The sequence below is a fragment of the Tachysurus fulvidraco genome, chromosome 9, assembly GCF_022655615.1.
Source record: "Tachysurus fulvidraco isolate hzauxx_2018 chromosome 9, HZAU_PFXX_2.0, whole genome shotgun sequence".
In the NCBI taxonomy this organism is placed as follows: Eukaryota; Metazoa; Chordata; class Actinopteri; order Siluriformes; family Bagridae; genus Tachysurus; species Tachysurus fulvidraco.
Window position 1 is genome coordinate 6,608,388 of NC_062526.1, and position 27,802 is coordinate 6,636,189.

Consider the following 27,802-nt stretch of genomic DNA (forward strand, 5'->3'; position numbering starts at 1 on the left):
TGTAGATTTTGAGATCTTTTGTTTTGAGCTACTGCGAACATTTCTTCATGTTATTCCTGTTTTACTGATCTGCAGAGAAAGGAAACTTCACTGGGACAAGAAGTTAAGGCAAGACAAAACATGGCAGAATTAGGTCACCGTATTGTTTTTTTTTTTTTTGTCTACAAAAGCAAAGCGAGGTAGAGGCAGGAAATGCATTTTCTCACCCAAACCGAAAGGAACTTTAAGGTAGAGCTCTGTGTCAAAAGAATCGATACAAAGTGTTTTAGCTTCCTGAATGTCTGCACATTGTTGCAAGAAAAGCATTCCCTGTTTTTTCCTGCAATTTTGGGAATCAGGGTCTCTGCAGTTTCCCAGTTTCCTGCACATGGCTTTGAGGTTTTATTTAACTTGTCAGAACGTATAGACATGTCGCAGGAGATCACGTCCCCCCGAATGCCACAGCTTTCCGAGGAAGCATCAATGAACAATTTCAAGGGCGTCATTCAGAATAGAATTATGTTCATGAATACACAATTTTGTTGTGCAAAATATATAGACAGATTTTACTAGAACATCCGCATAACTTAAAAATCTGTTGAACAGCAAAAAACGTTTAATCCCAGACTATGTTTTTTTTTAATGCTGTCATATGCGAATGGACTCTCTCTTTCTCTTTCACAGACACTCACAGACACACACACACACACACACACACACACACACACACACACACACACACACACACACACACACACACACACACAAACACACACACACACACCTCCATACACAGTTCTTTCAGTAGCTCATCACCATGCCCATAATTAGGCTTACTGTTTGGGGACGTAAGCAAAAGCTTTGTTGGTGTGTTGCTTCATCATTGTTAGTCAGGAGTCCATCAGCCCAGTGCTTTTGTTCCCATAAGCATGACAAACTCACTAAGCGAGGCCTCGTGTGTGCAGTGCGGAATTAGGTAAGAGACGTGTGTGATGCACTGACATGCTGTTCTCCGATTCCTACTAAGCGAACTAAAGGTGTGTGTGGCTCTCTCCTCTCATTGTTGTTCATTCGTTTGTTCTGTTGTCAGTTGTTTTGCTTATGAAGTGTTTATGAGGTTTGTTGAACTTTGTATAAACGTTCGTCCAAAGGTCACCTTTTTTGTTGCAAAGCGGGTAACAAATGATTGACTACAGTCATTGACTAGAATTGTTAAAGTTAATATGTAGCAACAACAGTGTTAGCATTATTTGCCACTGGGATAATCACGCATATATTTAACGGTCACATGTGGATCAATTCATGATTTTATTCCTAATGAAGCTTGAAGCCGGATGTCATACATCTTGCCCTATTATGGCATCCGACATGCGGTGTCACACCATGAAGCTTCCTTATTACTGCTGACTGATGGAGAACTAATTGTATTTTTCTCAATTATGACTTATAACTTCCAGAACTTTCTTTATAAATCAGATTTCATGTTCCACATATTTAAATATGTATCGTACGGTAATAGGGATGCAACGAGCCCTTTTTATTCTCTGATACGGCACCATCTACACCATCTGCTTATCATTCTCGATAAGGACATCTGTTGTACACGTACAATTATAGACTCATATATCAGATATGTTTGCTGTTTCTAACTAGAATGAATGACAATACTCCTTGTGTGTAATAGTATATATTATGTAGTATGTAGTAATAGTATGTGTAATAGTAATTATTCAGGTAGCATATCCTTCCTTTCTTACATTCTGGCTGCTTATTTCTTTTTTAAATTTTGTTTCTCTTTTCCGTCCAGCTACCTGGCAGATCAGTGCTGGAATGGCGGCTACATCTACCTGATCATGTTGCGGAGGATCAAGCGCAAGGCCCCTCTCCCTCCGTGCAATGGCAGCAGTGGCTGTGCAGAAAGTCCCACTGAGCACTTCGGCAGCGTACGTTCCGAGTCTGTGGTCGGCAGTCCGGCACAGAACGGCAAGCGAACCCGCAAGTTTGGCGTTATCTCCCGTTCCTCATTCACCCGAGACAACAAGGACGGCAATGACATTCAGGATCACAAACATGAGAATGGCTACTCTTCCATGGAGACAGAGGCTACATCCTCAGAGTCCAGCACCCCACTGGGCATGCCAACAGAGGAGAGTCCAGTCACTGGTCACTCTGTGGCCATAAACAATAATATCAGCTCTGCCACTCTGCCCGATCGCTCTGACTCATGCCTGTCAAAGAGCTTAAAGTCTCAGACAGGAAGGAATGATCCATCCAGCCAGGTATCATACTCAGATATGTTTATCACAGAGAAAATATATGTGGAATAAAAGATTAATTCATTAACACACTGTATAAATACTAACGAATTTTAACTTCGTACGTCCTCTTCACTATTTATCTAAGGATGTCTCGAGTTTGTAGCATTTGTGACATAAGTGTGAGTGTAAAAGAGTAAAGGGCTGTGAGTGTGTGCTTATGTGAAAGACAATGACGAGCACAGGTGAGGAAATGCTGTTGGACAGTAATCGATGACTAGTTTGTTTCTGTGGGAACTGTTTTAAACACAAGCCAGTACATCGGAATAGTGCGTTCAGATTTATTAGAAATATATGAGGAGTTACATGTTGCAGGCTTTTTTACAGGCTGCACATCTGACATCACGCAGCATCGTCAGCCACTTGACAAATATTTATAACATTTCAGATCGGTGCAGGAATTTACACCTTCTTGTTTAGTTGCACCTAGGTGAAACTTCGCTTGAGGCGTAATCTTCTTTTTAAAACTCAGCTCCAAACTTAGCTGCAACCCATTGAGGAGATCAGACTAGTGTATTTACTCTCTGTAAATACTGTCTGCTATATGCAATAACTATAAACGCTAGTGTGTGAGTGAGTGTGTGTGAGAATGTGTGTGTGTGCGTGCGTGTGTGTGTGTGTGTGTGTGTGCGTGTGTGTGAGTGAGTGAGTGTGTGTGTGAGAGTGTGTGTGCGTGTGAGTGTGTGTGTGTGTGTGTGTGTGAGTGAGTGTGTGTGTGTGTGTGTGTGTGTGCGCGTGTGTGTGTGTGTGAGTGTGTGTGCATGTGTGTGTGTGTGTGTGTGCGCGTGTGTGTGTGTGAGTGTGTGTGCATGTGTGTGTGTGTGTGTGTGTGTGTGAGAGTGTGTGTGTGTGTGTGCGCGTGTGTGTGCGTATGTTTGTGTGTGCATGTGAGTGTGTGTGTGCGTGTGTGAGCATGTGTGAATGTGTGCGCGTGTGTGTGTGTGTGAAAGTGTGTGTGTGCGTGCGTGCGAGTATGTGTGTGTGTGACAGAGTGTGTGCATGTGTGTGTGTGTGTGTGTGTGTGTGTCTACAGTAAATATATGTATGTTTTTTGTGTTAAATCCTGGAATGTTTTTCTTTTTACATTTGCAGTGAGAACAAAAAGACTTTGCTAATACACAAACCAGTACTGATCACTGTTATTATTTTTCATCTGTAGTAATCTCTACTGATTACTTTACTGATTGCTGTGACCCTGCATTATTTTCAATTTCAAGTATTTTACTCAGTTTTACAGTTTTCCTCACGAACAGTAAGGAGAACGGTTAAAGCCTATCATGACAATATTTTAGAAACCACAGCATGGAGCATAGCATATGTTTCTGATCTAATCGTGCCCGAGCGAAGCTCTGCGGCATTCCCCAGAGTACAGAGACCTTATGATGTCAGATGGAGGCTTGCGAGCTCAAAATAACCGTTCTGGCTTCTTAGGCAGATACATTCATCTGCTAGTGGTTGCTCGTGCAGCTCTAAGGTTTTGCACCAGAAGTTCTACCGGTTTGATCTCGACCCACCATACAGCTTTTCAAAGACGAGAAAGTTTGCGTTCCAGCGAACAAACGCAGTCAAGGCATTTTTTGGCAAACCACTTTAGAACAAGAATCTGCTTAATGTTATATCTGTCTCCTTTTTAGGCTAGACTAAATTAATCACAGGTCTTAGCAAAAGCATCACCACAGGCAAAGACTGCTTGCAAACTATTAAGCAGGCCTGTAGATCTTTTATAGGATTTGAGTGCTCTTTGTTTGCAGAACGGTCGCTTATTTCAGGCAGGACAGCTTGTTAACGAAAGGTCTGTTAATCAACTCACGAGTGATATATATCGAAGATTTTATGTTGTGACAGGTTTAATTTAAGGTTGTTACATGTGCTTTTGTAATAACTCTGAAATGTAGCTCACGCTCGTGAAGATCTTTCAGATACGGAAAACATTTTTATCACCATACATTTTTTTCCACCATATGTGATGCAGACTGGAAAGACAGGCAATGTACTTTGATGCCTCAGTTTTAAGAAATTGAAATCTTTTTTTTTTTTTTTTTTTTTTTTTTTTTACAAAATGACATGGAAATATTTTTATTTAGGCAACCTCCTGACTTCTAAATCTTTGCTAAGTAAATATGATCAATTTTTTCTTGATAGCTCTGTGACATAGGGAAATCGACATAAGCCTAGTCACTTTAGTTTAGAAACAGATACCGGCTGTTAAAATACAAAACAAAGCAAAACAAGAGAAGAGCACTTCAACTCTGTACACATGGCAGTAGACAAGCCTTTAAAATGGCTAATTTGGCCTAATAAAAGACTTTAATAGCCAGAAATGCAGACCACAGAACTGACTGAATTTATTAGCGATTATTTCCTTAGCTATATTAGCATGAGTAGAGATCAGCGGAGGTACGGAGATAAGTCGCATAATCCAAGCGAGAACTCATTCCAGACTTGTCACTCTTTAAAATTAGCTAGAAGTGTTTTTTTTTTTTTTTTTTTTTTTTTTTTGTTGTTTTTTTTCTAAAATAACTTGACCTCTAAATGTACAGTACTGTGCAAAAGTTTTAGGCAGGTGTGAAAAAATGCTGTAAACAAAGAATGCTTTCAGAAATATAAATAATGAGTGTTTATTTCTGTCAATTTACAAAATGCAAAGTGAGCAAACAAAAGAAAAATCTAAATCAAATCAATATTTGGTGTTACTAACTTTTGCCTTCAAACCAGCATGAAGTGATGGCACGACCCCCACAGAGCCCTGATCTCAACATCATCGAGTGTGTCTGGCATTACATGAAGAGACAGAAGGATGTGAGAAAGCCGCCATCCACAGAAGATATGTGGTTAGTTCTCCAAAATGTTTGGAACAACCTACCAGCCAAGTTCCTTCAAAAACTGTGTGCAAGTGTACCTAGAAGAATTGCTGATGTTTTGAAGGCAAAGGGTGGTCACACCAAATATTGATTTGATTTAGGTTTTGTTCATTCACTGAATTTTGTTCATTTATGAAAATAAATGTTTAACACTTCCATTTTTGAAAACATTCTTTGTTTACAGCATTTTTTCACAAAAAGTTTGCACAGTACTGTAGATGTACGCTGGTCTTCTTTTATTGGAACAACAATCATTTTTTAATGTACCGTTCACCATTTTCATGTTTCAGGAGAAATGTCACAATTTGTGGAATTACATAATGGGTTTTTCCATCCAGTGAGAGAAAAAACGTTAGCTAGGTTCCCGATCATCTATTCATGCACGGTTTTGGTGTTGGTGATTCACTTTTCTCAGCACTCAGCAGCCTTTCATTAAGGTGTTGTCACTCTCTCTGTTAGGTTCTATAGTAAAACCAAACGCCAACGTGTGCCTACATGCCGAATGAGTCAGGTTGTCTGTTAGCATGTTGAAATCTCGTGCGCTGTCACGTCAAACTTTCTCAGGCTCTGCATTCAAAGCATGCGTTGACCCTTGTGTGTTGGTTTAACACAGTGTAAAAAGCTATCTCGATGTTAAATCAACATTCGTAGCCTTGAATATACACGATCATGAGTCATCGATGTCGTTTAGCTACCACAGAATTTTTCTGTTAAATCCACGGGTGTTTCTCAACCCTTAACACATACCTCGGCTCATAAGAACCAGCGCTTTATTTAATCTCTTAAGTAATAAGGTAAAAACGTTCTGGAAAAAAATAATCATAAGGCACATTTTTGCTTGTTTTCTTAGAGAGCACAATTTACATAGGACAGTTGAAGCTTCTTAGTCTGTGCTAAGGTGTAATTGAATACTTTTGATGTGACAATATTAGCATGATAAAGAAGGAGCATAGCATGTCCTGTCTCTTTCATGTGTCTGTTTCGTGGCAGTATAACGAAGAGGGACGGTGTTTACGTACACATGATGGAACACTTAAGAGTCTAAGCATCACGGTAAGGCCGATTGCCAACGAGAGCTGGAACATAACGTTCGCGGATACATTTAAGCAAGACTTTTACAGCCTTTCCTTTATCCATCGTGTTTTTCATACACAGCGTGTGAAACCTTGTGCCAACAAAACAGGTTTATAAAAAGCAAACAGTGTATATAATTAACCACACAGAATAACATGATCAGCTTAATAATGCAACAGAAATGTGCACTTGAGTGGAGAGACCGTGCATAGAGGAAATTATTATATATTATTGTATATGGTACATAGCAGAAAGGGGCCAAATAGCTTTTCACCAAATTCTTTTGCCCCTCTTAACATTAGCAAAGATTACAGCTGTAGCTTAGATGCTAATCTATCCACATTAGGCAGCAAGCAGGCAAATAAATCACTGGTATTTAGACAGTGTTTCTCAAAAGGGGGAGCAGAGACCCACTGTAGCGTACGCATAATGCCAAACGGTGTTATGTTGAATGTCCTCAACTGTCCAGTTTCAGTGACCCTGTGCAAACTGTAGCCTGGTGCGAATTTCTGTCCCTGGGTGACAGGAGTGGAACATCATGATGTGTTCTTCTAAAGGGTTACCGTAGGTTTATTGCAAGCTTGAATCACTTCAGACATTCTCTGAAGCCTCTCTCATCAGGAAGGTATTACTGCTTGCAGAACTCATGCTCACTGGATGCGTTTTGCCTTTTGCACCATTCTGTGTAAACTCCAGAGACTGTTTTTTTTTTTTGTGTTTAAATCCCAGAGGATCAACTGTTTCAAACCAAACCAGCCCATGTTTTAACAGCAAACCTGCCATGGTTTGACACGAGTCTGGGCCGGATTCTAAAATCACTAACGATACCTGGGGTATTTCAGAAAGCGAATATCGCTGTAAATTTCTAAGGAAAAATGATTATGCTTGTCAAACATTTTTCATCTCTGTGCCTTTTCCCCATCCAAAACACTTCTTAGCTGTTTTTTTTTTTTTTTCATTTTTAAACACAAATTTAATGGAATATTCTGCATATTTACTTCCCCTGAACTCCCTTTTCACCCCTGCTGAAAGCACTAGAATGTGTCTCTACTCCCAGTGACATTAACAGTTTCAGACACACTGGGACTAATGAAACATTACTCAACACTCTGAGACAAGGCTGGGGCAGGCTGGGACTTTAGAAGTTGTCAGAAGTATGTGCTCCTAAACATATCTCACTCTTTATTTATGGAGCTCTCTAAAGAAGAAGAATTCAGCTGAGTGCAAAGGAAAAGTCATCAGTTTTGCATCAGGAGAAGTTCCAATGGATTCATTAAGAAACTAAATAAATCATTACACCCCAAGCTGTTCTTGTTGGGGCTTTTTTGTTACTATAACTACTTTTTTCTTGTTTTAAAATCTCTGGTGTGAGAATGTCTTTTTTTCTTTCAGCCCAAGGAGGGCAGTCGTATCTGGAAGATGCACATGGTCAAGGGGCAGGACGGCTTGGGCATCCAGATTACCGGTGGCCGCGGCTCCAAACGTTCACCGCACGGCATCATCGTGGCTCACGTGGAGAAAGGTGGAGCCGTACAGAGGTAAATCCACCGCTCTGAGTTTAAGTGGCAATCATGCGCTGTCGTGATAACTACAGCAACACTATTCATCGGTGCTTCATCCATATGCAAAGCACCATGGCTTCTCGAGCGCACTCCCATCAAACTTCAAAGCCACCCGAGGGTCCGTATTTAAGCTAATTTGAAGTTTATAAAGGAGGTTTACTATCGTTGTCGTGACACGTTTTGTGCATGAGGTCGGTCATAGTTTTAAAAATGTATGATGCTCGTAGAATTATTAATATATGGATCTTTTAACTCTGGATGTTGAGTTAAATATCAAATGCAACTGGGTCAGGATTTCTAAAGGCCCGTATACTTTTAAAACCCAAACCTTGCTTTGTCTCCTTTTACCCCACAAATAAAATCTCATAAATATTAGTACAGAATGTAGCCGCGTCAGCTTTGCTTAAACACAGACTGTGTTTAAAGCTGTAACATGTTAAGGAAATTGCTGACCTGCTTCTTTCTGCAAATCAGTAAAGCACACATTGGCAGAGGATTGTGAAAGCACAATAACCAGATGGTAATGAGCCAAGAACTGATGCTAGATTGAGATCACTTGTTTCAAAACATTTGACTAGACCCCGTTAGGTGGTATTATAGGTTACTAGGGAACTGTTTAAGAAGAAAATACTGCTTTGTGGTTTGTGCCTGGGGCTTTTTTCACATGCCAAAAATGTTTAGTATATACGAGGCTTTCTGGTGAGAATATACATGTAGCTCCTTCAGGATCTCAACAGTGAGTGTGGGCTGTTTATACAGGACCGCTACAATTTGGCCTCATTGTTAAAGTGGAGAAATATCTAAGACGTTATTGTGCTCTGTCAACAATAAACGTAAAGCACTTACTGCTGTTTAAGTCTCCTCTAGAAGCAAAATGTCATCTTTGTACTAGTTTATGTGGGAGTTAACATCAGGAGTGTTAGTGCGATGTATTATTCTTGTAGGATTCTTGCTGCAGAGTCTCACAAAATCCTGTCATTCAGCTGTTGCTATCAATCACAGAAATGGATTTTATAAGCCGCCTTATTAAGTTTGAGTGTACATGAATTCATTAAAGAAAAAGAGACCATCTCAGAATATTAATGACTCTGTTTGAATATGTGAATGCTAAAATCGCAATCTTATAAAAGTCACAGCCCCATACGTGTCAATTTCTTGCTAATGTCTGGCAAATTAATTACAAAAATGAGGACAAACCCCATCTTAAACACAGTTTACAGTGGCTTAGTGGTTAGCACGTTCGCCTCACAGCTCCAGGGTTGGGGGTTCGATTACCGCCTCCACCTTGTGTGTGTGGAGTTTGCATGTTCTCCCCGTGCCTCAGGGGTTTCCTCCGGGTACTCCGGTTTCATCCCCCTGTCCAAAGACATGCATGGTAGGTTGATTGGCGTCTCTGGAAAATTGTCCGTAGTGTGTGTGTGTGTGTGTGTGTGTGTGTGTGCCCTGCGATGTGTTGGCACTCCATCCAGGGTGTATCCTGCCTTGATGCCCGATGACGCCTGAGCTAGGCACAGGCTCCCCGTAACCCGAGTTAGTTCGGATATGCGGTAGAAAATGAATGAATGAATGAATGTACAAGTATGGATTAATATGTACATTTTTATGTACTGAGTAAGGATGGGCACGATGCTATTTGAAGCAGTTACTGTTGATTATTTTCCTATAACTGCAACGATATCAGTTTTTAATATATTAAACCAGACATCATATTTTTTTCAGATGTGGTTACATTAAATGTTACACATAGAACAACCACAAGACAAGTTTGTTCTTTTTATCACTCATGTGATTAGAAGCTATAAATCCCTTTTTTCTCTGTCTCTTTTAAATAAAACAACATGCAGTGTGTTATTTTACTGTTACTGGAAAGTAAAAGATTTGGTGTTAAAGTTTTAAATAATGAAAAGTTTCTTTGATGAAAGCTTCATCATATCAATGATCACACGTTTTCTTTGTTAAATTACAGCACGTGATTAACATTAACAGGTAACATTAACACACGGAGTTATTGGCAGAGTTCTGTGGTATTATAGTTAGTTAACTTACAGTAATATGTATTATTTGTGTTTATTAAAGGGATGGGCGACTAAAGGCGGGTGATGAGCTGCTGATGATCAACGGTCAGTCTCTAGTTGCCCTCTCACATCAGGAGGCTGTGGCTGTGCTTCGTGCCACTTCAGGCCTCGTGCAGCTGGTGGTGGCTTCCAGGGTATTTTTAATGAACAAGCTCACACACTGATACTTATTTTATTTAAAATCTCATTTTGGCTGCACTTGTTTTATAGAACTTGTAACTTTGAAACTTTTTTTTATACACACAGTTATTGTCCGAATTTTTTAAATCCCAGCCTGAAGCCTCTGGAAAAATGTGAACCTTAATGTACTTGGCTATAGAGGAAAAAAGTTAAATATAAACCTAGAGAGTCATTCACCTCTAACACTACATGTTTTTCTTTTCTCTTTTTAATGGCTCTGTTTGCCTCAGGATGAGTCTGAAGTGGACTTTCACAAATATCCATCGAGCAGCCTGCCTGATCTTGTGAGCACATGCTCAGCTCAGGACACGCCACCATCCCCAGGGGACGGGAAAGAGAACATGGAGCCGGATGTGGAGGACGTGACGGCCAGCAGCCTCTCACTGCCCACCCAGGGCTCAGTACGTACGCCAGATGCCTATATGCATCACTATCACTGTCTGTCATCTCGTGCAGCCTCCTTTTACTTCCTGTTTGACTGCCCAACCACGCGTTGTTGTGTTTATGCCCTGTTGAAAGCTCACCATTTTTTCCACTGTGCCCCTGAATTCTCTAAAATTCATTACTTGTAACTCATATGTCACAGATTCATTAACTCCCCTCAGCATTCTGTAGCAAGTGACATTTCTGTATAGGCCAGTGCTGTATAAGAAATAATTCATTTTCGTTCAGTACGCAGTAGCACATAACCCTGTGTGCTGTCAAACATCGTTAATATTCAATCGAGCCCCGGCTAAGCATTATTTTAGTCCCGCAATAACACAGCTCATACTGGGCAATCATTGTATAGACCCAATGCAAAGGTCAGCTTAATGGAGTTAAATATTCTGTGACTTTATAGAATGTCAGCATTGCAGTCCACCCCCACGTTATCACCATCACCGATCTCCTTCACCGATCTCCAGAGCTTCTCTCTGGTCATTCCTGCTAGTAAGATAAAAACATTTACATTTCCATTGCTCAGACGAAGGTTGTGGACTGTAACGTTTGAAGTGCAGAACACAGGACACTTTGTTTCACTATCTATTTAAATTTGTACCAATGTAAATGCTTTTCACACTTCTGGGTAAATAGTAATAGTTATAAAGGTGCCCCAAGATTACAATTAAGCTAAAACCCTTTTAGGGTGGAATGTGTTCAAATTCTGAAACATAATACAGTTTGATTAGATTTTGTGCTCATGTAAGTGCTTAGTGAAGATGTTTGAAGACTCAGTGACTCAGCTGTTCAGATGAAGTTTATTCCTGGGTACCAGCACAGATGAGTCTTGATGCATGCTTTCCTTGTGTCTTGAAGAGTCAAGTCTACTCATGCTTGTGGCTCTGTGTAGTACAGAGCAGGGTTTGATGAGTGTCTGAAGGTGGATCGGGCTGGTCCGGATTATTTTTACCAGACTTTTCAGAATATATAAAAGAGGACACAATATACAGTAGAGTCGTGTCACTTTCAGTTCATGACTACCTTAGGAAGTGCATTTTTTTCCTTTTATTGCTTTGCATGTAACCTCTGTTAGCACAAGAATAACATGAAAAGCTACAATAACTTTAGTAACTACCGTTCCTTTGTAATGAAAGAATTTATATCGCTTTCCGTTTATCACTCTACAAATCCCTAGGACATTGTCAAAGACATAGTCTTCACTTATAATCTTCGCATGATAATCCTATTCATTGAGATAAAAATAAACACAAGCCACACAAACATGTCCCAGCCTTTCCAGCCATCATTGTCCTTGTACCCGTTGTAAGGAAAGCCTGAGCGTTTGCCATCATGTGAGCTGCTAGTGGTTGGGTGTGTGTTTTTCAGCAAACTGTCACTTGTCAGGTTATTTATAACTGTCAGGTGTAGTGCTGTTTTAAAGGGAAATAGGGAGGGGAGGAAAGCAGAGGAGAGCAACAAAAAAAGGTGCACTGGGAGAAGCGCACAGCTGTGACTGTCAAATTAAGCCTTGTGAGGCGTGGAAGTGCGCAGTTTTGTGGAAGCCCATGGGTTTCATATTTGATGGAATTAGCACAAACTCCATGATTTCCCTAATCAAATCATAAGGACACATTTGAGGCAATTTTAGAGTAAAAAAAACAAGAATTCATCACATTTACTTGTTTGTTTGCATATTTAATGCTTTTTATCAGTCTTGTTTTTTATGCAGTGGCTTAAGTCTGGAAAAGTTGGATGTTGGTAAGCTAACTGTGTCAGGGTGTCATTTTGTAGCATATCGATTGGATATGATATAATGCTAGGAGTCACGGTGAATAAGAGTGGCCATTGTGCAATAAATGGTGGCAGGCTAGCTTTGTGGGTGATAAACACTAGGTGCTTGTTTCAGCATTGTGTATTCAAAGGAATAAAAATGGAAGAAAAGAGGTTTTATATTCATGTAGCTCTCCAATGAGGCCTGGAAAATGTATCTGTCCTTGCTATTCGAAAGGTTACCTGAAAGATATTCTATTTTGCATTGACGTCAGTGCTGGAGAAGTGGTAGCTCAGTGCTTTAGCTGTTGGACTACTGTTTGAAAGGTAGTCAGTTCAAATCCCACTGACCCCCGAGTATAGCTGTGAACCCTTACCTGCACAGTTGGATAAGTGAGATAAATATAGGTTGCTCTGGATAAGGGCATATGCAAACTCCTGTAAATGTAATTTCTTAGTTTGGAAGAAAGAATATTCTTTCTAATTGCATTGTACCTAGAAAAACATAGTGCTGTTAATTCTGAATCTAAGGTGGTTACTAATGGCAGCATACTTTACATGACCCCTAAGCCACCTCAGGTTCCTTTCTCAGAAGTGTTAATAATTGCTGTTGCCAAGGTTGTTTACGTTTACGTTCACGCTTAGGCTAATAATTCCATCACAATCGACAGTCCGCATTAATTTTACGTCAAGCCATTAACTAGAGTTTTAAATTTTAATTTAGCTGATGAAACAAATTGTCAAATTTAAGTTAAAATACAGATGAACAGTTCCTTGAATTGCACAAATTCATTAGAGTGAGGGACATTTCTGTATTGTGAAGATCATAGTTGTTGTACCGGTGTACATGTGAACCGTCAGATGAAACAAGGCTCGGCATCAGGAGCGTGCTACATTCCTAAGGCGCTCCACAAACATTTACAAAGTCAACAAAACGCTAAAAATCCTTTTCTTTGTTTTCTCAGGAAGTCGCTCAAGAAAAGAAACGTTCTCTCTTTTGTAACCTCACAGAATCCATTAAGCACCGAGGTAAAGGCTCAGTTTTGGCTTTGAGTTCATTGCTGTCATCAATTCTCTGTGTTCCCATTCAGTTCACAGATCTGGATAAGCTGGAGGAACATGGCCGTTTAGAGGGACCCAAAGGATGTCGTAGTCCAACCCCTATGAAATTCCGCAGCAGATCCCAAGGTCAGAAATAAGTAGCATTGTCCACAATTTCTGGGGAATGAGGCTGAAGGGATAGAAGTTTTCAGTGTGTATATATATATATATATATATATATGTATATCATTGATTATCATAGAGCATAACATCGAATTTGTTATAATCAGGTGGTGGCAGCCGTCTGGAATCTGTCGGAGAGGATGACGAGTTGATGGTTGAAAACGGCGAAGCAGGAAGTAACGTGACGGAGAAATCATCACATGGTAGGCGCAAACATTCCCTTCCACATCAGCTGGACACCGTGGGAATCCGACAGGTCAGTTCATCCTCAGGTTTCCATTTAAAACTTGGTTACTTACAATTTAAACTTACTTGAAGTGTTTGCCTAGTTACTTCAAATAAGTTACTTCATGTCCCCTTGTATGTCTTGCACCCAGGTACCCAATTAACAGTAAACGAATTTAATTTATGAACATAATTCAGTTGAAATGATAGACTCATCACTTACAGTAAATGTGTACAGTACACTAATACTGCATGTGTATTGGAATTGTAATGCCATTTGTTACTGAAATTTCCACCAAAAGAACACATTCAAACTGACATTATACAAGTTTTTGAGTTATTGCTGGTTTGGATTCAATTCAATTCCAGTCTAACGGGCTAATAACTATAAGAACTCAATAATACGTATAATAGCTTCCATATTGGTGGGTTGTTTTCCAAATAAAAGAAAATAAAAATGTGGGACATTTTGGCTACGCTTCACAGATCCCTCATTGAGAACCAATGCTCTAATTAAAGAATAAAATCCCCTTGGATGGATATTTTAATTGCTTCAATTGTCAAGAGTTAACTGAGTGAAAAAATAGGGGAAATTAGAATTTTTGTTTGACTTTTTGCCGATTCCAGCATCAATTTCATCAGCTTGTGTTGGCAACCGATTCGATTATTATGTTACAGGCGTACAATTACACTTTTTGAAAACAGGGAACTGGAACATTTCTAAAGGCGTTTTACTTGGAGCATTTTTAAATGTGAAATCCCTCCGATGCTTTAACATGAACTCATACACCCTAAGAGTGTAGGCTGTACATACTGTAATACTGAGCAGATTTAGGATTACTATGGAAATAATCGTAGGATAAAATCCTTAAGCAGAAAAAAACTGTACTGTACAAAATGTACTGTATTACGGTGTGAGATTTAATACTTTTTTGTCACCAAACCGCCACTATATATTTTACGTCACCTTCATGGCATTGAATTTCATCCAATATGCCTCAGAATTGGCTCTCGATTACAGGTCTATGGTCTAAAAGGCTCCAAATTTGTATCACTGAAACAAATCAACAGGATAATATTGTCACTCGCTTGCTTTGTGTATGAAGCATGTTAAGTAATTCTTATGCTTTATTCATGCTTTTCTTTCTCATCTTACCCAGGAATATCAAATCGTGAAGAAATCAGCACGGTCTCTAAGTACTGTTCAAGTGGAGTCTCCATGGCGACTGGCTCAACCATCTATTATCTCCAACATTGTCCTGATGAAAGGACAGGGCAAGGTGAGTGGCCACTCTGGACACTCTTCTATCTCAGAAGACACATTAGATACATCTCTGTCCTACAAAAGCCAGTCATAAATAATACAAAAAAGTCATTTATTAAATATAGTTGATAAATAAATATTATGCTTTAGATGTTGGGGTCCTTTTGAGATTTATTGATTGAATCATTTTTATTCAGTTCCTCAGATGTATTCACCTCCTGCGTATTAACCCATATTTGGTTACACATATCCATTCATAACATAACTAGCTTTATTTATATACAGTAAATGAAGTTTTGCAGTAATAAATACCAAATTGTTGCACAACTCGAGTATTAATGTACAGCAAACTTTTCATCTAGGGTCTGGGTTTCAGTATCGTTGGTGGCCAGGATTCTGCACGAGGTAGGATGGGGATATTTGTCAAGACCATTTTCCCCAACGGAGCAGCTGCAGCAGATGGGAGACTCAAGGAGGGTATGTGCTATAAGGGATACTGCAATGATCCACTATAACGAGAACGATTTAATGCTACTAATGCAACTAACGATGCATGGCTTAAATACAACCCAGCAAAGAATTTCATCAGAACAAGTCGAATCCTTGACTCTACAGGGTGTTCAGAAAGACAGGAACCAATGCAGCTTCAGTAGCAAATCCTCTGTTGGTTATTCAATCATATATTTATATCAATAATTGAGTTGAAAGCAGCTTATCAGACAACAGATTTTTTTTTTATCTATTTTTTTTTACTGTGGCAAGAGTCTTATCCACAAAGGGCTGGTGTGTCTGCACATTTTCATTACAGCCATATAGGAAGTACACTATATAGTAGATTGAAGACCAAGATGAACTGATTACACAACTGAGTATACTACCTGGCAGGAATAAAAAACCTGCAGGCAAACCTGCTCTGTGTGGATGATTGAAGACCTTGGTTGAAGGTCTATGGTCATCTCAGCTTGTTTAAGCTTTAAAAATAACTGCGCTCTCATTCAATGTTATCCTACAGTGTGCTTGCAAATAATTTTTGGTATTATTTTGGAAATGAATTATTGTCACATTACATTTGAATGAATTCTCTGTAACTCTCACAAGAACTCTTATATACCGATCAGTATATAAAATTAAAGACGTACCGTATCAATATACAGCATAAACAATTTAAAACAATTTCATAGCTGAACGTTTTTCATGACATATCCTTTAATCTGTATGAAATTATTTTTATTTAGCTGACACATTTTCTGTTAGTATAGTCATTTCGATCTTTTAATTCCCACTTATTCAGGGGACGAAATCCTAGAAGTGAATGGAGACTCTCTTCAAGGCCTCACACATCAGCAGGCCATTCAGACTTTCAAGGTAAAATCTTTAGTCAATCTTTCTGACAGCTGCAGTCATGTAGAAAGCTGTCAAGGGAATCCTGGAAAGTTAATCCTACTTCTTTAGCTCACTTTTGGTTGAGCTTACTTCCTGGGCTAAAATCTTTAGTATTGTGCTCATATATATATATATATATATATATATATGACAATGGCTGTGTTTATGATACTTTTTTAAAGATTCTCACTAACAACACTTGAGACTTTTGTACTGAAAATATTTTTGCAGTGAAATGACATGCAGAAATATAAACATAGCAGTTTATGACAGAGATGTTTCCTTTTGGCATTTCTTTTCTTTAAAAAAAAAACAAAAAAACAGCAATTAAAGAAAGGGGTTGTAACACTAACTGTGCGAACTCGTCTGAGGAGCCCGAGCTTGACCCCATGCCCAACGCCCACCCTGCTCAGCAGATCCAGCTCACCCAATTCCAACACCAGCAGCAGCACCCCTATACCATCAGGCTTTGATGAAGGAGAGTACCGTAAGGGACCAGGCCCAAAAGACCGCATCGTCATGGAGGTTACGCTTAACAAAGGTAGCTAAAAAAGTTTTTTTTAAGGCATGTTAAGATGTTATTACGAGTTTAGTATTATTACAGACATAATATATTGGTGAATTTTGGTTAATACGTTTTAGTGACCACCTTTAGGTGCTGTGTGATTTTATTTTTACTGGGACAATTGCCCATTTACATGCTAACCTAATTCAGCTAATCAAGATTTAGCACAGAATAGGATAACACAGTCCGTCAACAAACCAGTGATAGTTCAGGGCTGCAGACAGAACTATAGGAGTATCAGATATAATCAAGTGCTATTTGTTTCCATGGGAAGTACAGCATGAACCAGGTTATTATTATTATAGTAGTAGTAATAGTACTGTAATAGATTCACTTCAAAGCACTAAGATTAAAAAAAGTCCAAAATGAAGCTTTGAAATTAAAATTGTTGTGGAAAAAAAAAGTAAAATATTAATTTTGTAAATTGCCAGATTGTTGATCACTAGGGAATAATCAATGTTTTATTTTTTTTGTTCTTTTATCATACCGAAATTTTATCACTTTTCTACTGACACCCATTTTAGTTTTACATGAAAAAAGAGTCAAGTAAAAGAATCACAACAATAAAAATAATAACAATAATGTAAAGGAAGTAAAAAGAAAAAGAAGAAAACAAACCACCCCCCATTCGCCCACCCCGGGTCCTTGCCCTTTTTTAATTATCGAATACAAGTCACTTTAAAGAAAAGAAAAACCTAATCCGGCAAAACCCGAAGGCCTATGAAATATGAAATAAATGGTTGCCATTTATGAAAAGACCTGGAGGTCTTACCTCTTTAATCCTGTATTTAATTTTCTCAAGCTTTCTCAAGCTGTATCCTTTAGCCATTGTGAGTGAGATGGTGACCAAGACACTTATGTCTGTGTCTACATTAATGTCCAAGACTCAAGCTTGCACAGTTAGACCAGGGATCCCTTTCTGTCCTGGAGTGTATTTCTTCAAATGTTTTGACTGTTCTTTATAAACTTCATTCTGTTTTTGGAATATTATTTTAAATAAGGAATGTTTCCTAAAACACTTAACTTTGTATATAAAGCCGTTCATCAGTTAATGAGTAATCTGTTCTATTCATTATTCACCGAGTACTTCTTTATGTCGGTCTTGTGCAGTTCTACCTCAAAAATGCAGAGGAAAGTGAATTTGGTCTGAACGTTTGGTCTGGTTCAAGATTTATTCTGAACGTTTCTGGTCACAATGAAACTTATGGCTTCACTTCATGTTCATTCAGAATTTGAATTGATTAGCACTCAAAGAAATAGTTTTCTATCGAGGACATTTATTTTACACCTGCTTTTATTGGAACAGACATCATTTTGTGTGAATACATGGGTGGTTAAATTAAATTAAGGCTCATCTGTGATCCTGAACAGTTTGTCCTGCCAAAGTTTGCACTTTTATTCAGCATGCAAGCTGAATAGAGAATGTGTTAAAATTACTATGGGCTTCATGAATATGAGGTTAAAGTGCAGATTTTTAGCTTTCATTACAGAGTATTTAAACCTATGTTGGATGAGCCATTTTGATTCTAATCATCACGGTGAAATAGTCTAGATTAAATATTATATATACAGTATATATAAAAGTGTGGATTTGATACGAACGCCTTTTGAGAGTTCCTATACAGACAGGTCTCATGCTATTTAAATTTGAAAGAATGTTTTGTACGTTTTGTTTCGCATATAAGAGAAGCCTTTATAATATCGGCGGTACAATATTGCTTGAAAAAAAAAACTGGGTGCGTAAAGAGTCTGTGCTTATATAATGATCGAAATTTACATATCAAGGCAGTTTATTCAGGAGAAAGTTTCATCATAATTACCAATTATTCCAAGATTGCAATTTTATGAAATGGTTATCGCTAAACTTTTTACAATGAATTACACTTGCTTACAGTTTAATGAGTTTGTTTACACGGGTTGTTGCAACACACTACAATGTGTGTGTGTGTGTGTGTGTGTGTGTGTGTGTGTGTGTGTGTGTGTGTGTGTGTGTGTGTGTGTGTGTGTGTGTGTGTTTCAGAGGCTGGTGTGGGGCTGGGGATTGGTGCCTGCTGTTTAACGCTGGAGAACAGCACTCCTGGGATCTACATTCACAGCCTGGCTCCAGGATCTGTGGCCAAGATGGACGGCAGACTTAGGTGTTGCAAAACAAATCTACTAATTAGTTGCTGTTCATCCTGGTAGTTAATGTAACTGCTAAAGTTGTTATTATACTGGGACACAACTAGTGCTAGAAGTCAGTGAGTTAAGTCACTGAGATTAAATATTGCAGTCAGCATATTAGACTGATGTGTAAATATATATATATATATTATATGATAGAATGTATAGGATATGTTCTGACATGCCTGATAGAACTTTTCCATTACACCGTATGGTATTTATTTCCGGCACAGAGCAGTCTATTTAGAGTTTCCTATTAGCCTCATCCGTTTAAATGTTTTAAAGAAGTGAATGGTGTTTATCATGCTGCAGATACAGCATATGTTTCAGTTAAGCTCAGTTTACTTAATTAAGGAAGGGAGAGGCAGGAACTGGAGCCACAAGGGAACAGAAGCTAGTCATGTAAATCTTTTATTTTTTTTTTTATTGTGCTTTGTTTAGTGTGTATTATAATGTGTTGTCTTGTTCTGAATGTCGTATCACAGTGTGAAAGCTCTCCAATGATGAAACAGAGTATTAAAGACAGTCACTTTTGCTATGTTTATTGCGATTATCAGACTTTATTTATTGGTGTCAAAATGTTTGAACAACATCAACAGGTTTTTTTTTGTTTGTTTGTTTGTTTTTTGAGGTTTTTTTATCGAGTAATCTCTATAACCGTGCATTTTTCTGTTTAGCCGAGGCGACCAGGTGTTGGAGGTAGACTCTGTAAGCCTACGGCATGCCGCATTAAGTGAAGCCTATGCTATCCTGAGCGAGTGTGGACCTGGCCCAGTAAGCCTGATCATCAGCCGTCATCCAAACCCCAAGGTTGTTTACACATACACGCATCAGACACGTTCTAAATTACCTCAAATCTCTTTAATAACTAAATCAACAAGACGGTTGATTTTCTTACGCGATTAAAAAGCATTTTACGTACCTCCTCCTCCCATCTCCGTCAGCATCTTTTCACCCTTCTGCCATTTACACAGAAGCGAACAGGCTGTGTTCACCTGCTAACGTTTTAACCATCCCGTTGCATGAAAAACTGAAGCCTGCCAGAAAAGTAAACAACATTCCTTTGGGCTGGGTTCAGGCAGCTCAGGTTTTCCTTCCACTAATGAATGAAGATGTTGAGGAACAGCCCATGGTGGAGTTCACCACAATGGGTTTGTGGTTGGAATATGCTGACTGTTTGGTCTCCCTAAAAATGATTGCTGAAACTAATGGAGCATGAGGTTAGCAGCGTGAAGCTGGCCTTAACACTTACCATGTGACAAGGGAAGGAAATGGGTTCAAGTACACTGACCTTTAATGTCTTCAAACCATAAGCCTACATGTATGTGTGTGTAAGCATTAGCATTTAAAAAACAACATTATTTTGGACACTAAGTAACTCATGATGTAGTAACCAAAGCAAAAGTTATGTACCAAGGTTCAGTTAGCTCTAGATGAATGTCTAGTTTTAAACCAAACAAATTCAAGTAAATTTGTAATGCAGTAGCTCCTTGTATGTTGTTTGTATTTTTGTTATTCAGCCAGTGTTCGTGGGTCTGGTGACCCGCTGCATTTTTTGGGTTTTTAATTCAACACAATACTCTACAGATGTTTACTTCATCCCAATTACAAGCAATATAAACAGCATATATGGGTAATATTTGCCCTTTACCTTTATTACATCGTATTTTTTAATTAAAGTGCTACTCTTTTTTTTTTTTTAAATAAAATGTAATAAAAAAAAAGAAAATCAAATTTAATCAAGCTATGAGTGGAAAAAATTTACAAGGAAGCAAAGTTTTTCTAAACTACTGATGTTTATGAATATGGGCCCCATAGACCCAAACAACAGACAAGGGTTAAGATGCTTAATAACTGATATGTGAACTACATTAAAGCAAGTACGTAAGTTTGTAGTGGCTGGGATAAGTGATAAACTAGTCTAGACATGAACCTGAGTCTGGCATTTTATTCATTCACATAAACCACACATAATCACTTCCTGTTTACTTTGAGCCCAGGCTAAAATCTAAAGTTTTCTAGGAACATGTTCCCTCGCAAATTTCCTAATGAAGACCGAGCAGAAAAATAATACTTCAATAGACTTTTGATTATATATAAAACACTGTATAGCTGTATAGTGAATAGTTCAGTGTGGTTATGGTTATTATCAGTCTGAGGCTTATAATATATTAAAATGAAACGAACGCTCAAATAAATCAGTTCAGGTACAGAAGCACAAACATTTATACCATGTAAAATTTCAACATCAAACAGTTATTTAATAATGTCTGTAGTACATAAACGTTCCCTTTGAATACAGCCATATAAAAAAAAATCCGAATCATTTCCTTCCTGAAGATTTTGGCAGGCTAAAATAACATGGGCCTTGCTAGCTTGAGAATATTCCAATGTGCAGGAGTTAGAAGGAGAAGCAACTCTTCTCATCCACAGTACAGTGCTACCACACTAATATCTTATAAACATCTTTTAAGGTGTAGTATCAATGGGTAGGATGGACAAAGAGGTCCAGGGATATTTGTTTTTGGATTACTGTCTGTGCAGTTTTACTTTTCCTATGTGTTCCCCATGTTTTTCCCACCACCCTAAAACATCCAGGTAGTTGGATTGGCAAACTAAATTGCATGAAGGTTTAGTGTTCAGAGTTCAGGGAATTGTCTCCAGGTTCAGATCCACTTTTACCGTATGCAAGATATAGGGGTTATTAAAGATAGAGGATTCATTTAAGATTATTTTATGTCTTCTGCTCTGGTGTTGACGTGACGTGATGTTCTCTGCATTTAACCCATCCCATTCTCACACACAGCAGTGAACACACACAGCATTGAACGAACACACACACACACACACACACACACACACACACACACACACACACTCACACACACACACCGTGAACACACACCCGGAGTAGTGGGCAGCCATTTATATTTCGGCGGCCGGGGAGCAGGTGGTGGTGGTGGTGGGGGGGGTGGGGGGTGTCAGACGCCTTGCTCAATAGCACCTCAGTCGTTGTATTGCCGGCCCGAGACTTGAACCCACAACCTTAGGGTTAGGAGTCAATCTCTCTAACCATTAGGCCATGACTTCCTCAAAGTGTTTTAGTACAAATGGAAAATAATTCGATTTCTATGCATTATTTAAAAAGAAATAAATAAATAATAGTAATAACAATAACAATAATAATACTTATTATTATTATTATTATTATTATTATTATTATTATTATTGTTGTTGTTGTTGTTGTTGTTGTTGTTGTTATTATTATTATTATTGTTAATAATAATAATCTTAATAATAACAATCATACTAATAATACTAATTATTGTTATTATTTTTAATATGATTGTTATTATTATTATTATTATTATTATTGTTGTTGTTGTTGTTATTAATAATAACAACAACAACAACAACAATAATAATAATAATAATAATAATAATAATAATAATAATAATAATAATAATAATAATAATAATAATAATACTTTTCAGTATTTTTTGAAGTGCCTGAAACATTTTAGGATATTTATTTATTTTTTCTTTACTCCTTCCAAGGCTGTCTATATTAGATAAGATATCATTACATCATTCATAGCAACATTGATTTTCTAATTGCTGTATTGTTTGGAGTCTTTGTAGTGCCACCTGGTGGCAACAACCTCTCAAAAATATTTGCGAGGAAAGGCCTCAGATTACGAAAAAAGTGTTAAGGTGTGGTGTAACTCAACATTAGAGGTCATAGTGAAGATGAAACAACTTTAACATCTATTATGTACATTCACATACAGATACAATAGATCTTTTATCACGTTTAAAATAACCTCAACTGTGTGCATCTCAGATGTCGGAGCAGGAGATGGATGAGGTGATCGCTCGCTCTACTCACAGAGATAGCATGAGCAGCCACTCTTCCTACAGTCTGGGTGAGTTTCTTCTCCATGAATTTTAAAGTCATCTCATTCTAAAAAAATTTTTTCTTCCAACACAAGCTGACAATTTGATTGTTCCAGTAACTCGCTTAAAAACCAGTGCTTCTTGCCTGGGCTTTTTAAAACTTAAGCATCCGATTTTTCCACTGAATTCTTGGAAGAGTCTTTATCTTGCTCAGTGGCTCAGTGGTCTCACTATTCACATTTGCCTCACATCAATCTTAAGTGCTAGTTTAAGTATTTCAGTAAGAGGTAGGTCTCCACGCCACGGTTGTTTGAAGACATCATTTAAAGACATTGATGGAGACTTCATAGCACTCTTGTACGTCGCTCTGGATAAGGGTATCTACCAAATGCCGTAAATGCTTTTTCTTTGCAGGACAATTATCTAAAAGTCCATCCCCCATGATGAAGGCTAGGCAAGGTGATGGCAGCCAGACCCTCAGCTGGACTATGAAAAGGTTTTTAGAGCCGGCCAGCCGGGTAAATATGCAACTCTTTAAATTGTCTCACTTGATTGACTGATTTGATGAAGTGTGTATATATATATATATATATATATATATATATATATATATATATATATATATATATATATATATATATATATAATGTTTCTGAGGTTTATCATAAAGTTTTAACATTTATTCTGTTTTCATCCCTTTTCCCTACAGCAAGCTTCTCTGAGCTCTGAAGCCGAGCTCTCTCAGTACTTCTCCCACGATGTCCCTAGCCAATCTTCCCTTTCAGCGATGGGCTCTAGTGAAGATGGTGTGCTTCACAACAACAGGAGCTGCAGTACCTCACTGGAAGAGTCAACAGCACCTCATTTACATGGTATAGACCGAGACATTTTTTTCACTGTCTAGTAAATCCAGCCAGCTGGAATGATATGTTATTTCCTCGAAGATGATGAAATGGTGAAACGTTTTCACCACAACCCTTTAATTTGAACTAAATGCCAATTCCTAAAACTTGGATGACTGAAAATTGTCATGATGTTATGTTTAAAAATTAAATTATCCTCAATAGTAAGCCCGCTAAATCCTTTTTGTGTCTTCTTTTGTTTGCAGCTTATAAAGAGGGTAGCACTTGCACTAGCTCTTCAGGCCCTGCTAATCGATCCACAGAGCGGCAGGCTAGCGTGACCAGTAGCCCCAGCTTAGTTCGTAGCCCACTCTTACGTCAACGCTGTGTTATTTGCTATGAAGATGAGGCCAGCGATGAAGACGAAGATGTAGGACCCTTTCGTCACGTAAAATGTGGCACCTCTGATACCCCTCGTCACCAGGAGGATGACTCGGGCATTGTCGTGGCAACATCATCAGTGGAAGTGGACGAGGAAAGCCAAGACAGCAGTGAAGGCAACCGGCTCGAAGCAGTTACACCATTTTACAGCAGCTCACTGGAGTCAGTGGAAGGGAGTGGAAACACTGCTGAACTGCCTTTTATGCCCGTTTGCAGCTCTGAGCATGGCACAAGGAAAGATGCCAAGCGCTCACCCAAGCTGGAGCACAAAGCTGTAACACGTGTTAAGAGCATGATGAGCATTGAATGCTCTAACCTACCACAGAAACCCAAGACTGAGGAGATTACTGTAGCCCACAACCAAGTCACACAGAGAGGGAGAACCCAGCACCACTGCAGGAGAGGTGAACCCAGTGAGCTAGCAGGCATCTGCACGATTGAGACTGTGGTTCTGAAGCGCAGTGAATCTGAATCCTTTGGACTTGACTTGGAGATCAAATCATCTCCTCTGAAGGTTCTGATTACTGGACTGAGGCCTGGAGGTGCTGCTGAGAGGGTAAAGTGCTGGTGGAGGAATTTCTATTATACTTAGTGACATTTATTATAAAGATGTAGCTATGCACCATTTTAAAGATGTTTTTGGCTCCAATGTGGCTTTGTAAATTAATATTGATCATTAAGCTTGATATTTTAATGAACAAAACACAAATAACTATTACTTAATCTTGTTATTTACAAGAATTATTTATTATTATGTAATATTTGTTTTTGAGCAGACACTCTTGAGACTTCACTGTGGATAGCTTCAAAGTAAAAAGCAGAATAGCCAAAAAACAAAACAAAACAAAAAAAAAACTGCATTTAAAAACACATATAGACATGAAATAATTACAGTATATGCTTTTGAAAAAAGTACAGTCTGTTCCACTCTTGCTTTTTTCTGTCTTTTAGGAAGCCAGAGGGAGAATGAATGTGGGAGACGAAATAGTTGCCATTGGTGACACTCCAGTGTGCACCTCATCCTATCAAGACATTTGTGATCTGATGCACAACCTGCCAGTCACACTGACCTTAGAGATTCAAAAGCCAGTCTCAGGTGAGTTGGGTTCGAAGGGTTCTTCAAAATAATATTAAATCGTGTTATTTTTGTACTACAACATGGCAACAATAAAACTTGCCATTTTAACACATAGCTTTGCTTTTAAAGTACATTATAGAGAAATCATAAGAGATCCATTATTAGTCACATACTGTAGTATTACCTTGAGCGGGTGCCAATTTCTGTCGTTTTTAGTTCTTGCTGTAGCTGGTTGTTTTATTTGCCCTTTTAGTAGACTGTAGTGCTCCAAGAGACTTAATCTTTCCAAACTGGAAAGACATTTTCATTATGTTTCTACAAATTCAATAATTGACCATATAACCACTGAGTCCAAGTCATGAGAGACACTAAATACTTACAATCTGAGTCACAGAGCTGTAATAAAGAGAACAGTCTGTCTTTCTCCATGCTGCCTTAAAGACGTTGGAGCACAACAGATTTTCCCTTGCTGGCAGTGCCCTTCTCCTCCACCTCCCATGGAGCTGCAATCAACTGGCTCTGTAACAGTGGTGACTATGAATTAATTCACTGTCATAGTGACCATAGAGTTTAGTGCCAGTGCTTAAATAGAATAGCGTAGCGTTGGTGTAGATTGTAGGTTGTCTGTTATTGTTTTCATGAATTATTTCTAGAGCAGAGATTCCCAATTTATAAAGCAAGACCAACTGTGACCAACCACAAACAGAAATATGGCCAATAAATAGGTTGGAAATATCCTGACCTGGAAAATTGGAAATTTAACTAGAAATACAGTTTGAACAATATTGAATGAAAACAGGCCTAAACTATCTACACAACACACAAGCTATAAACACAGTTTATAACTTTGGGCAAGGAAATGAAAGGGAAAAATTTTATATTTAATATTTTTTTTTTAAATATGAACTATAAAATACTTCCGCTTTCTGCCATACAAATTCCGTACTCTGGGGGATCTTTATTTTAAGTATATAGTATTTTGGAGCATATAAATGGATATTAATAATAATGATTATTATTATTATTATTGTAATAATTATGTGTAAATGTTTTGGTTCTGATAATTACTGAGATAATACTAGACATCTGGTTTATCTGTATATTTCGTTATGCATTTTTATTGTTTCTGAAAATCCAGAGATGGGGACTCGAGTCATATGACAAGTCAGACTTAAGTCGCAAATTTGAGACTTGAGACTTGCTTGACAAATATTAAAAAAAGACTCGACTTGACTTTGACTTGACATTCATGACTTGAGACTTGACTCGGACTTGAGTTAAACTATTCAGAGATGGGGGCTCGACTTGACTCGAGTCAGTCTTAAGTCGCAAATTTGAGACTTGAGACTTGCTTGACAAATATTAATGACTTGCCCATGTGTGACTTGCACATGTGTGACTTACTCCCATCTCTGTGAAAATCACATGGTCATTCAAATACCTCTGATCAAAATAACTAACAAAATAACATATTGCATATCATTGTACTTACCAAAGTGCATTACATACATTATGTATTCATTCATTTGTTGAAATTTTCACTCACTGGTATTACAGTGCATATAATTATTGTCATTATTTTTAGGTCTCATTCAGTAGATGCTTGTTCACAAAGTTCTAATACAATGCATTAAATGTATATAACCCGAATTCATATAAATTTAAATTTTAATCCTAACCATCGAAAGTTGCCTTTCAGATAAGCCCTTGTAGATAAATTAGCCTACTAGGTATTTAGCAGTCATAGCAAATTCTATCACACAAGCCATATTTATTGCATTGGATTTGGCTTAACCTAAGATTGTATTACAGCTAATTGTACAGTGGGAAGGGATTTAACAAATGTACATGAAATCCCTAGCTCATTTTTCAGTTTCTCTCTGTATAGATATAGTTTAAAAAAAAATAAAAATAGCGAGTTTCCTTTGTGAGTCCAGAGCAGTGGTTCTGTGTATAAATATCATCTGCAATTCAAAGCAACGAAACAGAGGGAATTTTATGGTAATGCGAACTGTCTGAAGTAAGCTATTTTTGATATCATTTACAATACAGCAAAAACTACATTCATTACAATCTTGCCATGTTTCACTGAGTGTTTGCTTGGATATTTTCAGATCAGCTAGTTTGTTACTTGTGTAATGGTTTTCATTATTTAATGCACAGAATTCTGCACAGGACTAGATCTAAGACCGGAGATTAATAATAAAGTATATTATTCTACATTATTAACTACAGCTATTTGTAGAGGTATTGAGAATAGAAGAAGAAGAAGAAGAAGAAGAAGAAGAAGTTTTATTTATATAGCGCCTTTCCATAGCTCAAGGTCGCTTTACATTTCACAAATACAGTACATTCAGACACTTACATATACACAACACATAATACATATAATTGCATTATCCGAAATGCTTGTTAAATAGATATGTTTTTATATGTTGTTGAATAAGGAATATATGGACAGGCTGATGGCTTCTGTTAATATGT

The 27,802-nt window shown here is 38.0% G+C and overlaps 1 protein-coding gene across 6 annotated transcripts in view; it reads left to right on the top strand.

Moving 5' to 3' along the window:
- The window catches only part of pdzd2 (PDZ domain containing 2), an 84,682-nt gene that overhangs the window by 48,826 nt on the left and 8,054 nt on the right, over positions 1–27,802 (top strand). For 4 of the 6 annotated variants that reach the window (XM_047818663.1, XM_047818662.1, XM_027162803.2 and 1 more), the window contains 17 exons: positions 1,787–2,258; positions 7,622–7,767; positions 9,868–10,000; positions 10,277–10,447; positions 13,328–13,424; positions 13,568–13,716; positions 14,846–14,965; positions 15,312–15,426; positions 16,241–16,314; positions 16,657–16,873; positions 18,918–19,035; positions 19,738–19,870; positions 22,905–22,986; positions 23,372–23,475; positions 23,667–23,829; positions 24,066–24,796; positions 25,192–25,336. In XM_047818663.1, the coding sequence (XP_047674619.1) occupies positions 1,787–2,258; positions 7,622–7,767; positions 9,868–10,000; positions 10,277–10,447; positions 13,328–13,424; positions 13,568–13,716; positions 14,846–14,965; positions 15,312–15,426; positions 16,241–16,314; positions 16,657–16,873; positions 18,918–19,035; positions 19,738–19,870; positions 22,905–22,986; positions 23,372–23,475; positions 23,667–23,829; positions 24,066–24,796; positions 25,192–25,336 (3,170 nt within the window). Of the gene's footprint in view, positions 1–878; positions 1,017–1,786; positions 2,259–7,621; positions 7,768–9,867; positions 10,001–10,276; positions 10,448–13,327; positions 13,425–13,567; positions 13,717–14,845; positions 14,966–15,311; positions 15,427–16,240; positions 16,315–16,656; positions 16,874–18,917; positions 19,036–19,737; positions 19,871–22,904; positions 22,987–23,371; positions 23,476–23,666; positions 23,830–24,065; positions 24,797–25,191; positions 25,337–27,802 lie in introns of those variants that run through there. The other 2 variants (XM_047818666.1, XM_047818664.1) reach the window with 2 other exon arrangements.